We start from the raw sequence: 15,768 nt of genomic DNA, 5'->3' as shown, positions 1-15,768 counted from the left end.
TTACGCGCATTTAATAACTAAAATATCATTATATTCCCCCTTTAATAACATAAACGCTGCACGCCAGGGAAAGCCTTAATAGCGCGGGGCCCTGTAACTGGCCATTATCCGCCTGTAATGATATTACAGAACCAATTACGCGCCATTAGAAGGGATTTTCTGCACTTTATGTGGTTTAGTCCAATCCCGCACTCCTCTTCTAAATTTCAGCTGCTTCTCGAAGCCTCATTTTGCCTCCACCTCAGAGACGCATGGCGTCTGCGCTCTCTCGTCCCAGATGCGCTTTAAAACTAATTGAAAGGGTCCCGCAGCAGATCATTTATCTGAGGAAGCGTAATAAATCGCAGGACCCCTTGCTGTGAACAAAATCAAAAATTTGGCCTTGTGAGTGTTCAACATGCGCAGCCCCTTGTAAAGTGGACCCCCTAACACACCCTGACGAGCAATTAACCCGCCCGACAGTCAATCTAAAACCCAAAAGCAGTCATCCTCCTTTTTTTAATATATGAAAGAACCAAATAAAAAGTGCAGCGGGTATGTGCGCATGTTTATGGTTAGGGAATAGTCCTGACTCTGGAATAACAATCACTGGTGATGAATTTTTTTGGCACCATGAGCAGAGCTGCCGTTTGCCACCCTGGGTATAACTCCCCATCTCCCCTCTTCCTCTCCGTCTTCCTCTGACACACACACACACACACGCGTACACACACGCACGCAAACACGCACACACGCACGCACACACACCAGGAGTTGGGGTGACAGAGACAAAGCCCTGATAATCCGATTAGGACCAATTAGGCGTGAGATTCTGCGACACTAGCTGAAAGCCTTAACACTCTGCAGACAGTTATACAGTTATAGAGACATCTGGACACTCCCAGAGAGAGAGGAGTGTGTCTGCATGTGTATTTGTGTGTGTATGTGTGTGTGTTTGTGTGTCTGTCTGTTTGTGTCTCTGTGTGTGTGTGGTTACAGAGAGATAGAGAGAGACAGAGAGAGAGAGAGAGAGAGAGAGAGGGAGGGAGATGTGGACACTCCCAGACACGGAGTCAGAGAGTCAGAGGAAGTGCACTCGCCACTTCTCTCCAGAGCGCAGACTGGCTCACATCAGTTTCCTCCGTGCAGGTAGGATGCTCGTCCCTCCTCCTCAGCCTCAGCACCGCATCTCTCACAGTCCCGCACGGTGGCGCCTCCTCCTCCGCGGGACGGTTCTTAAAACATGTTCCGCCTCAGACGCGAGTGTGTGACATCAGACCCGAGGCTTTTTTTGCGCTGAAACTTTTGTGTGTGTTCCAGGTTTGGTTTCGCAGCTCGGAGACGCGCCAGGATGTTCTACTTCCACTGCCCGCCCCAGCTAGACGGGGAGTGCTGTCGCTCCAACACACGTAAGTTTTTCTTTTTTGTGACTCTTTTGCGTTTTCACAACCTCGTTTTTATCCAGTCTCTCCCTCAGATCGCTCTTAAAGCCCGGGCTCTGTGAACTTGTGCGATGTTAAGGTTTGCGTAATTGCGCGCACGGAGTGTGTGTGGTGTCGGTGGAGATCCGACTACAGGCCCGAGCGCGTCTTCTTTTCTTCTTTAATTACATGTGATCATCTCGAATGAATAATGAGAATAACACAGACCGTTAAACGCACAACTTTGGCGATTTTATGCAAAGACAAATTAAAACGTTTCCCATCATTAAATTAAGAATTCAAACGGAATGGTTGGATCTTTCATTTATCTTTTGTAAACATCTGTGTCATTTTTTTCTTTCCCACAAACTGTGGGAATAAAGGGTTAAGTGTGTTTTCCCCTCTGCTGTCAATCTGCTGCCTGTTTGGCTGAAGCGCTGGTGCTTTGGCCCTAGGGCAGAGGGGGCGTTCTGTCCCGGGCACAGATGTTGGGTGTCATGGCTCTTAGTCCGTCATGGTTCCCCTCAGACCCCCAACATCACAGTTTCGTTTAATGGAAATAGAAAATGTGCCAGGGAATAAATTCCCCATCATTCAGCCAACATTGTTTTCCGGCATTTCTATTTTATTAAAGGCATGAATCCAAGGTTGTTGTTTGTTTTTATCTATAAGACATTATCTGGATTTCCTCATTTAAAAAAAAAACATTGAATCATCAAACTTATTTAATGAAATGAGCAAATTCTCCCTCATTAACTTTTTCTTTTCTTTTCTTTTTTAACAGTGAATTCCAGCGGCTTTGGGAACCACGCCCCGGCTGATTTTGACGATGGATTTCTCCGTAGAAAACAGCGCAGAAACCGAACAACGTTCACTTTGCAACAGGTAAATATTCACCAAAAAAATACAGAGAACAAGAAACACCTGACACTTCACTCACAGTCAAATACGCACGACGCACAGCTGCTGGGGACTGGAAGTAAAACAAGTGGCAAAGTTTTCAAAATAAAGCAGGGACTTCTAGTTAAATATGACCTTTGGAAACTTTTAGAAAATACTAGAGAAATAAAGTAAATCACATAATTGCTTCACACGTATTTCTTAAATATATAAGGTGAGAAAACCATAAGAACTGAACACTTTGGAAGATCATGCGTGGGCATGACTGCGAAGTGACCTGAGTGTGTGTATGTAGGTCATAGTCTATACACCTGCAGTATCATTATTATCACTATTATTTTCTAATAGTCTGGTATCCCTACAAAAGGTGAAGCTTTATTTTTCTAAAAACATGGACCTGGTGAGGATAAAAAAGAAAGAAAGACAGAAAGAAAGAAAGGAGAAGATCAAATTTTATTTTCATATAGCCCATATTCTAACATTTAACAGCATGCACCTAACCAGGATAAAAAAGACAGAAGAAAGAAAGAAAGAAAGAATGAAAGAAAGAAAGAAGGAAGGAATGAAAGAAAGAAAGGAAATTTCAGTCAGAAAAAGTCACAATTTGCCATATAGGGCTGAACGATTTGTACAATAGGTTGAGGAAAAAGAAAGAAGGGAAGAAGGATGATACTTTAAAAGGAATCAACTAACCGGTCAACAATCAATCGACAGTGAACTTGTTGTGTTTCGCAGCTGGAAGCTCTGGAGGCTGTCTTCGCTCAGACCCACTACCCGGACGTGTTCACCCGGGAGGAGCTGGCGATGAAGATCAACCTGACCGAGGCCCGAGTGCAGGTAAGTGCTGGGCACGTCTGACCAGTGCGAGAAAGAGAGAGAGAGAGAGAGGGAGAGAGAGAGGGAGCGAGAGGCTAAATGAAGCCACTCTGTCATCCCGCCGATGCACTTTAATAACATCAACATAATGGTGAATATTAGATTAGCTTGATTAATCGGTCATTCATAATTAACCAGCGATAATGGTCCTCGCTAATTTGTCCGCGCGTCTCAAAGGTGGGGATACATCACGCGTCCTCTCCACAGAAAGAGGGAGAAACCTGCAGAAAGTCCCTTTTCTCCACCTGCCTGACTCTGACACACACACACACACACACACACACACACACACACACACACACACACACACACACACACGCACCTCACACACGCACTTCAAAACACATGCACCCTCAACAACAAAAAAAGTAATAATAAAAAATAAAAACCTCAAATTTGGCAATTTATTTTCCGCCTGTGCCCCCTGCACATGCGCTCTTGTAAACTTGGCCACGCTGTAATTCAGTTAAGTGTCCTGTATGTAATTTCCTGCATTCCAGATTTGCTTTTGGGTTTTTGTTGTGCGCGCAGATCTAATTGTGGGAAATATAATAGTTTGCCTTTTGTTCCCCAGGGTCATCTTACTATCGCTTAAACCCAATGGCAGGGTTGATAATGGAATCCGGCGCTGTAAATTAGGGATTGTAAACAAATTATTCCCCCCTCCTAATCCGATTACCGCATTCCTATTATTAAATCTGAACATGAATCCACGGCAGTATGCAGGGATATTAAACTTACATTATTATTAGAAAATAAATTTCCTTTCTGTTGTAGTGTTGCTGCCCCCCACCCTTTTTTTTTTTGTAAAGTGTCAATGGGCCTCCCCCGCATTAAGAGCACACCGCAAATTGAGATTAATGGAGCAATTATAGCCCATTCAGAGGCGGGTGTGTGCGTGTGGGGGGGTGCGACTTCTAGCTGGAAGGTGCAGGGGTGAGATAAGTCCATTGGTTGCATTGTTGTCCTGCCACCAAAAATGTTGTCCTTTCTTTATGCCCGATGAATGCACGCGTTTTGTTTGGCTGTTGACATCATTTGTACCTCCCCATACAATGGCAGGGCTGCAGAGCACATGCACACCAACCTCCCATTCACACATCGTGATTAATGCCTGCTAGAACCAAGTCCTAATCGAATCTGATGTTGTCAAACAATCACTAAATAGGGAAATAAACGACTTCATCACGGCCGCCTCTCTCTCGGGCAGTACAACTGTCAGTGGGAAGTCATTAAAATATGATAATGAAAAATTGCTCAATTAAATGTTGTTATAGACGGTGACCTTCATTCGATTAAGACACCAGAACTTGGGCCATGTCTCCTCGGCTGTGTGGATGGTGAAGTTTTGGAGATAAGTCAGGGACTGTGGGAAAATGACAGTGCCTGGTGTGGGGCATTCAAACACCGGCTGAGACATACAAAGAGAAAAAAAGCAAATAGAGCATTTGTTTAATACATGTATCTGTTTAAAAGATAGATAAAAGGCATATATATATATGATTAGGTGTCCTTTAAGTTTGTATTTCTTTGTCTGTGATGTGCAAAAAAAAAAAAAAAGCAAGAGAAATTAAGAACGAGGAAAGTGAAAAATAACTTTGACATGGATGGAAAATTACATTCAATGAATGAAATTAAAATGTGTCATAAAATGCAGCAGGATTCCAGATTTAATTTGTAATTCTAATTAATTGTTTTTGCTTTTTCCCCCCCATTTCTCTTCCTTTTTTTTTTTTATTAATACAGGTTTGGTTTCAGAATCGCAGAGCAAAGTGGAGGAAGACGGAGCGAGGGAGCTCTGACCCCGAAGGAGGGAAGGAGCAGATGAGTGAGGGCACTCCTCCGTCTCGCAGCCTCAACTCTCAGTCCCCGGTGGACCAGAGCAGAAAACAGAAGGATCCTCTGGAGATGCAGCAGAGGTGAGAAAAAATTTAAGATAAAACAGATTGAAGACTTTGCTTTTTTTGCTGTAATTGTCATGAAACATCATTTCCATTTGTGGGAGACGGACACGTTGCTGTTCCAGAATTCCAGATTGATTGATAGAAATAAAAAAGAGGTCCCTTTTATCCATAACGGCTAAAACAAATATCTGAAAGCATTAAGTGTCTTTCGGAAGTTTACAGGATATTCACTGTTTTAGTTTTTCAGCTCTTAAGTGCAGAGTGTAGTTTGACAAATAAAAATGTAGTCGATATTTCTATAAATGTGTAATTTGTCAGTTTTTAATTAAATAGCTAATTGGAAACAGTATGTCGGTTCTCTCCAGCATGAACAGGACTGTGGGTCCTGGTGGTCCCTTCTTTCCGTCTTGTATACCAGGCTCGCTGCTCAATTCGGCCACCTACGCCCAGGCGCTCTCTCAGGTCGCCACCCTCAAAGGTAAATATGATCCACAATAAAGAGATGAAATCACGATGATGTATAAAAATCAGATTTGTTAGTAACTCCGTCACAACTCCCTCTTCTGCTGTTTTCCAGGTAACGGCCTGTGCTCCTGCTGTGTGTCTGACCCCATGGGTCTGTCCTTCCTGCCGCCCTACGGTTGTCAGGGCAACCGCACAGCCAGCGTGGCCGCCCTGCGCATGAAGGCTCGGGAGCACTCGGAGGCCGTGCTGCAGTCCGCCAACCTGCTCAGTGCGGCAACCGGGCCCAGTGCCGGCGTGGGAGTCCTCTCAGGGGTCGGCGTCAGCTCGGTCGGGGTGGCAAGGCCCTCGGTGGGACCAGCCATTGAGGGGCCTGGCTCCATTGGAAGAGGAGGAGACAGCGCAAGTCCCAGCTCGGCCTCCAAGGTCCAGGTCCTGGGCGGTAGTCCCGACAAACACCCTCAATGCTCCAAGGATCCACTGGAGAAGAAGTGAGGTGCTGGACGTAAAAATGGATACTCTGAATCTCTGTGATCGTGCCTGTTATTTCTTCTTTACTCGACTCTACTCTGGTCGTATGAGCAACTAAGCACAACTACTGACTGACTCCAGAAACATGCGAGGAGAGACTCTGCTGAAACAGTGTATGGATGCAAACAATGAATATTTATTTGACAGTAAATTATTATTGTTTGTGAGATGCTGAATACTTGGGGCCTTGTTATCCCCATTAAAGCACAAGTGTAGTTTTGGATCTATATTTGTCTTCATGCACTCTTGGACTCTATTTGATGGACATAACATAGATGCAACGTGTGTGCAAAAAAGGCCTGTTTGATAATGTGAATTTAAGTAACCCTGATACGGCTCCTCTTGTTTTCTTAAAGAGGACAGATGCTTACAATGTGAATGTTAATGCATGTGAACTGTGAGTGTAGAGCTGACGGCAGGACAGTGAGGATTTTTGCAGGCAATATGATGTTTATTGCATCAGGTCGGTAACGGGCTCAAACAATCGTCTCTGGTTTCTTTTTTCTTTTTTAAAGTGAAAGTGCACTTTAATATTAATCAGCCATTTCCAGTGTAAATGTGTACATGTGCCAGAATACAGTATGTCCACGTGGGAAGCGCAGGCAGGCTGAAGCCGACTCAGCGACAGAGCGGCTCTGTTAGCACATCTGTAGCGCCGGCAGACAGGGAACACACCACTCCTGTTGTGACATGTTCTTTAAAACAATTAAAGATGTAGTCGCTCATGTTCCTCTCCTGTTGCCTCTCGCTCCAGCCATCTGTTCTTATACATTATTTATCAGCCTCTCTTAAAGCTGGGAGGGGAGAGCAATCCTGACTCTTATTATTTATTTACTTTTAGGAACGCCGGCCCCCCCTCTCTACCTTCTCTCCCTCTCTGAGCGGTTTTTAATAAACCCCATTAACAATGATATATGCTATTTATTAATATTGAATTTACATTAAAAAAAATATAATCTATCATCACCTCAGGGTTCCTCACACGGCAGTTCATCACAGGCAATACATTTCTTGATTCATTATTCCTAAATATCTCCTCTCGCCACAATGACTCCTGAATAAAGGCTCAGCTGATCACACAGAGAATACTTAACCGCAGAGCACACAACCAGTAGTTGGGCTGATTCAATTTGTGTCCTTGAGGATCTTCGGGAAATTACTTTTGATAGTCAATAACACAATTAAGTAAACTACACAAACATTACCATGAATAATTGATAAGAAATTATGTATTACCATGAAGTACTGGTTCAATAATTGATGAGGCGACACCCCGGTGACACAGAAGAGAGAGATAATGTCAGACGTCGTGCCAGGTTGTTCACAGAGGGCCGAGCGCCCATCCTCCTTTTCACACCATCATGTGTGCATGTTGTAAATATCCTGCAAATACTCCAATAAAGTGACGCTTTCAATGACTCTGAGTGGCCCGCTTGTAACATGAGCACTTTTCAAAATTTTACGTGATTTTTATTGCATGAGAACACGACATTTCCCAACACACACACACACACACACACACACACACACACACACACACACACACACACACACACACACACACACACACACACACACACACACACACACACACACACACACACACACACACACACACACACACACACACACACACACACACACACACACACACACACACACACACACACACACACACACACACACACACACATACACATCATAATAAAAGTGGCACATTTATTGGCACTTTTTAGGTTCAAAGATAAAAATTTAGCCAAAATAGACTTTTTAAATCCAAACCTATTAAGGCCTATTTTTATATATTTGGTATCATAATATTCTAGGCCTGTTATATAGCAGATACTCCATCTATTCATGCCTCAAATAGTATTACCAAAACCACCATGTCCTAATATAATGATTTTGCTTCTGTTAAGAGAACATGTTAAGCCCCGTGACATGGCATCTAATGATAACACAATACAAATCAGCTCCTTTTTCTAAAACTGCACCAATATGGACGACGGATTCCAGCCAACTCACACAAAAGATGAGAGAAACACATTCAATCTCGACACAATTGAATACAGCAGTTGTGGAATTTAATCATTAGCCAAAACAAAGGATGCTGAAGTTGTAATGACTCCGATCATCATTAAGTTCGACACGGCGCCCATAATTCACTGCTTTAATATTTCATAAACAAGTCAAGTTGGTGTTGACATTCAGCTGTGCATGTGGCATCATTGATAATTTTCTGTCACCTAAAAAAAGTCCTGAGGCGGTCTCGCGGAGCATTGTTATATCAAATTAGCTGGAGAGCGGCCAGAAAAGCAGACAAACATGGTGAATATGGGCAACAGCAGTTGAACTCTGTTCTTACAGTGCAGTTAATGGGCTTCTTTTGTTGCAGTAATGAAATATTTGCAGGGGATGTGGGGCAACGTGTCCTGAAACAGGGAGACGTGCTGCACAGGCACTCATCTGCAGACAATGTAAGGCACACAGAGAAACACAGTATATGCTAAAGAAAGACTGGCACATATGTAGAATTGTTTTGCTCGACATCGGGTGCATCACCTACATTTTTGAGTATTCAAGGTCCCAGCTCCCAAAGTCAGACATTCAGTGCATTCAGGCCTCAACACCCCCCCCACCCACACACACACACACACACACACTCACACTACAGTATCTGTGCTTTTAATTCCTGCAGCAAACCTGATCAATAACTCAATCAATTAGAATCAATTAAGCTCATCTCTGAATGGAGATAATACAAACAAAGCATATCTTAATGCAGTGTGTAATGTGCCTGTCTGCTGTCTGCCACAGAACCGCAGCCCGGCTCCTTACTCAGCACAGCGAAGAGCATCCTCAGCGTTTGTGATCAGTGCTCACGGCAGCCCTCAGTCACTTCACTTTGCAACCGGGCTAAAGCAAAGTTGACGAATGTTCACTTTGCAAAAAAAAAAACTCAAGATATGTATAAAATCAAAATTTCTGTCCAGGCCACATGGAAGTGAAGGTGGGTTCTTAGTTTGTCCACTAGAGGGACTTGGTGAGCAGGAAACTTGCCCCACAACAAGCTTCATCTCAAACCTCAATGGGGAAATTGAGCACATCGGATCAACACACACTGTGTTATTTTGGCTGAGGGAAGACTTTGTACATTTTTATTAATCATTCATCAAAACAAATTTTCAACAAGTGCTGAGTATCAAGGGCCCGACAAGTGAAAAATAAGATGATATATCAGCAATTTGCAAATTGCGGATGATGATGTTTGAGATCTGTGGAGCTTATTTCATAGAGTTTATGTAGAAATGGATGTTATTGACATTCAGAGTCCAGGAAGAAAAAAAAGGGGGAAAAAGATGGATTAAAATTTAGAAGGTTGCGTGGGTGGAGAGATGGAGGTTTAGAAGGGAGGAAGGAGATTAGTTAAAAAGGGATTACCTCAGCCTTTCCCCAAAGTTTGGTGAGCTGTATGCAAAACCATCTGTGTGTGTGTGTGTGTGTGTGTGTGTGTGTCTGTGTGCGCGTGTGTCTGTGTGGGAGTTTGCAAAGGAGTGCGTCACCATTAAGGACATGTGTGTGTGTCCATCATCCTGCCAGGCCGCGGCCCTGCACCCGCCAAGAAACCCAGGAAACTATCTGCTACAGCAATCTCCTATTATAGCAGCAGGGGCTGTAAGGGGGGATGGAGCAGAGGGGAGGTGGGGTTACTTTTCAGCTGGGGGCAAGGGGTGGGTGGGTAAGATTTCCATCGTTTAATAACAAAAAGATAAAATGTGACAAATTTGCCGTCACATGATTGTATAGTCGAGACGAAGCTTCGTTCAAGTCGGTGGGGACACTTGTTGACACTTCATATGGTTCTTGTCGGTGCTGTTCAACAAAGATGGAGGCACACCAGTGTGAGGCAATTGGGTTATTTACGTCTCCCAGTGGGGGCTCCTGAACTGCATTCCCAGCACCCCACCCCCCCACACAGTAATAACACACCTTTGGGAATTGGGCTTTTTTTCTCCTGGTTTCGACCCCACAACCCGCCTCCTCTGCTGTTGGGAACATTTCCCTTCAGCTTGCTGACAGTTAGCTGTGTAGCTGCTAATGGCCGACAGCTTGCTGTCCATATTTATAAATAGTTGAAAGGCTGTTTGTTTCATCCGTCGGACACTTGACACCAGAGGATCTCGCAGACCCACATGCTGCAGCCCAAGCCCTCTTTCCGTCCCTCCATGGTGGACACTGTGGGAAAAGTCCTCTATTTCTGTCTGGGGTCCGGATCTGAGTTCTGCTGCCTACCTCTGGTCAGACGCTCCAAATCCTGACAGTGGACTATCAAGAGTTTTTTTCTTTGGATTTATTTTTCCGTAGAAAGAGGCAGAGCTGCCAGTGAGGGCTCGTATGAGGTGACAGGGGAGGATCAGATCTGCAAGGCCTGTGGAGACGGAATCTTTTGAGGAGTTTAACCTGGAGTAGATCTCAGATTATGGATTATAGAGCTGAAAGGTAAAATAAGAACCCAATCTACACCATTTTTAATGTTTTGATGACACACATATGAGGAAGACCTAAGACAAAAGTTAATATCCTCGACCTTGCATGCATTTAAATTAAATCTTAAAAGTTTAAATTAAAAAAAAATAAATAAAAACATTTGACATTCCCTGCTTTAATCACCGTACCAAAATACATTTGCTTTCTAAAGATTCTCTTAAGCGGTTAACTCCATTCTCAGAATTTTATTTTATTCTCTTTATGTATAAATATAAATCCTGGTCGAGTTCTTCCTGTTCTCCGAGGTGACAGATCTGTTACTGTCCAGTCTCAGACCACCTGAAAAGCACGGCTTGTTCGGTGTCAGATATTTGAGTCAGAGGCCCCGTCACAGGACAAAAATAAACCTGTCAGATGCAAGAATAAACAGAAACCTCCCTGACAGCTTGGCGGGAGGTGATTGTGACGAAAAGGTATTTATTTAGTCCCAGCTACTTCACTGTCCTTACAAAAATGTCCATAAACTGAACACAAATGTGTTAAGATACATTATTATTATTTTAAAAAATGTTAGTCCTTTAAATTTTTTGATTTTAGTTTATAAATTATATTTTAGGTGTATGTTTCATTATATTTCATTTTTATACTTTATTTTATATTCTTAATTGTTTGCTTGTGTGTTTTTTTAAATATTTTTGAGCATGGCGAGAAGGGAGCCTGTGACACCAGAATTTCATTGCAAGTCACTGATGTATGTAATTGTTGTGCAATTTTGTGTTTTGCACAGGTTTTGTGTTTTCTTGTGTAAATTGCTATTTCAACTAAGTTAGCAGCCACAGTAGAAAGTTGTTGCACAAACCTCTTTTCATTTCTGCACCAGTTTTCTGTGCTGCTGACTTAACCAGGCAGTGTGGTGTGAAGCTGTTCTATAGACGTGTGTGAGATGATATTAATGAACTACTGGGTATTTAAGGTGGTGCTGCCGGGCAGCTGCAGTTAATTTACCCATGACGTCGCCTTGATGCCTCTAAATATAATTTGTATTGAAAGCCCAGTACAAGAGATGGAGTATGAGCTAGAAAGGTTATAACAAGTTGCAGAAAAGAGTGGTTTGCATTATATGGTTTTCAAATATATAACACTGCAGTTTTGAAGACACCCCCCATATACAATGGAGAGTGAGGGGACAGAGAGCGACAAGGAATAAGTCAACAGACTGAAATACGTCACAGCGCTCGGCCATGGCCTTGCCTGCTTCAGATTTACAGATTAGAAAACATTGATTTTAAATGTTTACTTTATTGATTTGTTGAAAAAAAAAACACAAACTTCCTAATTAACAATCGTATTTGGTGCTCTATACATTTAATTTGTAAATGTTTGCAATATTAGTTTTCTTAAGTCAATTTAAATACATTAGCTAAAATGACTTATCTCATTCCAACATTCCGGGTTTTGTTGTTACTTTTCAATTTCAAACTCCGATTTTACCTCTGAAATCTCAATGTAGTAGTACTCTCCATCTGCTCTCTCCATAACACCAAATCAAGACTTATTATCAATATAACAGTGGACTGTTTCTAACAAAGTCAAACAACTTGCTGGGAGGCTGATTTAAAAGTTTAACATTTCTCAAACCCCTTATTGATGTGACATTTTGAGTTTGTGTGTGTTTGTCTAGATTGATACTGTGCATTCTGCTTACCCAAAATAACTCACGTGAGGCTGTCTTTCCTGTGCCTATAGCAACAGTGTAGTTTTATTTACAACATGTCCCTGAAGGTCACAGTGATTGAGCAGGAGGCTTTACAGAGCTGTTTTCAGAAGCACATACAGTACATCGTTGTTTAATCCGAGGGGGGGTCAAAAGACCCTCCTCAATAAGGCCAGCTATCTTTAATTGGGAACAACAGCCAAAGAGTTTGTTTTTAAATTAGAGAAAACATGTTTATCTTGGATTATCAACATTTTTCCTGTAGGATGATACGCTTATAAGTGTGCATTGGCTGGATCTGGGCTAACACACTTTTCTTTTGTCCTGCAGAAGAACAACAGATTCTAGGATCTTTTGTACAGATGCCAACTAAAAGGCTCGATGACTTAGGCCCGACCGGCTGAAGAAAATCCAGGGGCCCTGAACTCTAGGTCCTGCAGCTCCGCTGGCAGACATAGCGTTGCATTCTGAGGTCTGTGTTTGCATGAATGACTGAGCAATTGAGGACAGAGCTCTTTGTTTCCGAGCCGGCATCATGACCTCAGTTGAGAAGCGCCGCTCAGGCCGAAAGAGCGGCCGGCATCGAAAGAACAGCGATACTTCGAGCGGTGGGTCGTTCCTGGATGAGACCGACCGCGAGGTCAGCACTCTGACAGATCGAGCATTCAGGAGCCTCTGCATTGGGGATGAGGCTGTTTATAACGACTCGGACCTCTGTTCCTCTTCACCCTGCGGCCAGAGAGACAGACAGCTGGCCTTTAGTCAGGGCGGCCAAGACAGGGACAGAGAGGACAGAGAGAGAGAGGAACTTAAGAGAGCCGCCCATGAGAGCTTCAGCGTCAGGGTGCAGCAGTATGGACAGGAGCGGATGCATGGAGGAATGTGTAGGGCTGAGATCCAAAGAGATCCGCAGTGGGAGGCTTACGGCGAAAGGACACGGGGGAGGCTTTCTGCCACATTCCAGCAATCCTTTGTGGAAACCTCCCAACAGGAAAGATCTCTGAGGGAAGATCAGTTGTCATTCGGCAGCAATGGAGCTACAGATTTAGGTTCGCAGCAACGCAGGAGCCGCTCCAGAGTGTCCTCCCTCATCAAAGCTTTTAACTCTGACGGACAAAGGGATGGAGCAGGGATGGACGGTAAACTCAGAGAGTGGAATAATGAGACAAGCTTGGACAACTCAGCCCTGATGAATATCCAAAGAGAACTTTCCGAATTCTCTTCATCATACCAGCAAAACTTTAACAGTGATCATTTCCTGACAGGTGGTCAGTTCACGTCTCAAAACTCCGGATTCTACTCCTCTGAAGTAGCAGCAGTGGCTCACACAAATTCTGCATCCACTTTCATGAGCTCTTCCCACAGTAAACACAGCATGTCCACGCAGGTCAACTGCAACTCTAATTTCTTTATACACAGTGAGTTCAGTCCCTTCAAGGTATGGAGGGATCACAACAGGTTTCCGTTTCAACAACGGGACGTCTCAGGGTTTATGCACTGCTCTGAGTTTCCTAAATGGTATGAGACACCCATGTACAGGGAGCTTTCGCAGGAGGCCCGGCCACAGGGGCCTTACAGGTTTGAGGAGAGGGGTATTGGAAACCTGAGGAAAAACATGGTGCCAATGGTTCCTCCCACTCCTCAACGCTCCACATCAACATCTACAATTCTGCAGAAAGCTTCGGCTGTGGAGAAACGCAGCGAGTCCGAGTTGGCAGGTCGTTATCCCCACAGGAAGCGGATGCAGGGTCTGGGAACTAACAAGCTCCCGCCCCCACGCCCATCAACTGCATCACCTACTCTGGAGATGTCTCGACGTGTGCGGGACACCATCAGCTCCGTGAAAGCCCTTCAGCAAAAAATCAAAATGATGGCCGAGCAAAACATGGATATGGAGATGAAAGCAAATCAACAAGCAGCACTTTGTATCAACGATAATTTAATTCCTTTTGGCAAAAGTGCAGTAACAGCGGCAGCAAATGTTGTCAGAGGTAACACAAGCCCACTCAACATCAGTCAGCTTCTCACACCCGCAGTCTACACAAATCAAGAAGCAGGGACGTCAGTGGTCCGAGAAGGTGAGGTTTCACCTCAGCTTGTGGAACATGCTCCGGTGCGAGCTGAGAGCAGGGGAGCGACTCCTGACATTAGGATGTCCAGCTACAAATCTAGAGCCCCAAGCCTCCTCTTCAATCTCAAAGACAACAGGAAACGAGTCAAAAACACTTACAGCCCAACCAAATTCAAACAGCCTTCTGCGCCGGAGCCGAGAGACACTGTGATAGATATCCCAGATTATCCAGATCCAGACATTCAGTTTACACAGGTAGAAGAATTCAGCAGGACAAGTGCTGCCTCACATCAGTATGCAAACCAGTATCAAAACCCTGGATTGTCGCTTGAAGCACGAAACCCTCGTCCTAAAACAGCACCTGCAGGCCAACATTCAGAATACACTTTAGGTGATTACCAGACAGCTCAGAGTCAAAGTGAGATGGTTCATCATCACTCCACGACCACTGGCTTTACACCTGAAAACTACACAACCAATCAGCTGGCTAATGGACAGTATCGCCATGAAGACTTAATGTCAAATACTTCCTATAAACAAAGCGTGAGAGATAATGCAGAAAGTCTGGTAGGGAATGAATACAGGCTTCAACCATCTTATACAGCTACAGAGGCACCAAGAAAGACTGTCAACAATCCGACCAGAGAATATTTCATAAGTAGGGCAAATGCTGAGCAACATTTTAATGAAACAGTGGGCTGGGAATCCACAAAGGTGGATAGATATCAGCAGCCGAAAGACAACAAACATGATTACAGTAATGTGTCCACACAGGATAGGTGGAGACAGACAAACAGCCAAGACACAGAAAGGCTCGGTCTGAGAGCAACTGTCTCTCCATGGAAACAAGAGATAACTGCTTTAACAGAAAAAGAGAAACATGCGCAGGCTTACCAAAGAGCAGCCCCAATAAAGGAGGAACTACATTTACCCAGAGACAAATACAGAGGCGGACATCAGCAAAGTGTAAATGCAGAACTTGAAACAAGAGAGTTGAGGCATATTTATGGTGCAGGATTGGTCAATCCTAACATTTCAAGCCAACTATCCAAATATGCTCCAGAGATCAGTAATGCTAATGTAGAAAATCAAGAATATTATGGACAACAACAAGCTGGAACAATTAAAGACAAATATGCACTTCAAAAGCATCATGGACACAGTGAAATGCAAAATTATTTGACACAGAATTATGATAGGTATACTGTTCCAGAAAACCAAAATCCACACATCTTTAATATAAGTAAAGACAAAACTGTGTGCACGCAGGAAACAAGTCAGAGAAAACAATATATGCCGGCTCCAAAAGGACACGCAATGCAAAGTCTCCAGCCACTACAAGTCACAACGACGGTTGGAGATAATGTGCACAAAAATGCATTATCTAATCCTGACAATGCAGCTGAATCCACCATCGCACTA

At 43.7% G+C, this 15,768-nt stretch overlaps 1 protein-coding gene across 1 annotated transcript; it reads left to right on the top strand.

Moving 5' to 3' along the window:
* Window positions 1–1,330: 1,330 nt before the first annotated feature.
* On the top strand, window positions 1,331–6,037 carry drgx (dorsal root ganglia homeobox). Its single transcript, XM_061086759.1, has 6 exons — window positions 1,331–1,388; window positions 2,185–2,285; window positions 3,036–3,137; window positions 4,923–5,095; window positions 5,446–5,558; window positions 5,658–6,037. Exons 1-6 carry the CDS (start codon window positions 1,331–1,333, stop codon window positions 6,035–6,037), a joined length of 927 nt encoding a protein of 308 aa, XP_060942742.1.
* Window positions 6,038–15,768: the final 9,731 nt, after the last annotated feature.

This window comes from Limanda limanda, chromosome 15 (assembly GCF_963576545.1).
Source record: "Limanda limanda chromosome 15, fLimLim1.1, whole genome shotgun sequence".
Taxonomy (NCBI): domain Eukaryota; kingdom Metazoa; phylum Chordata; class Actinopteri; order Pleuronectiformes; family Pleuronectidae; genus Limanda; species Limanda limanda.
The sequence above is the reverse complement of the archived record's forward strand: the minus strand, read 5'-3'. Positions and strand labels throughout refer to the sequence as shown.

Excerpts from the sequence above, each read along its gene's own strand:
- drgx (XM_061086759.1), top strand. The coding sequence starts at position 1,331 with ATGTTCTACTTCCACTGCCCGCCCCAGCTAGACGGGGAGTGCTGTCGC. Across the intron at positions 1,389-2,184 it reads GTGCTGTCGCTCCAACACAC|TGAATTCCAGCGGCTTTGGG; the intron begins GTAAGTTTTTCT and ends CTTTTTTAACAG. Across the intron at positions 3,138-4,922 it reads TGACCGAGGCCCGAGTGCAG|GTTTGGTTTCAGAATCGCAG; the intron begins GTAAGTGCTGGG and ends TTATTAATACAG.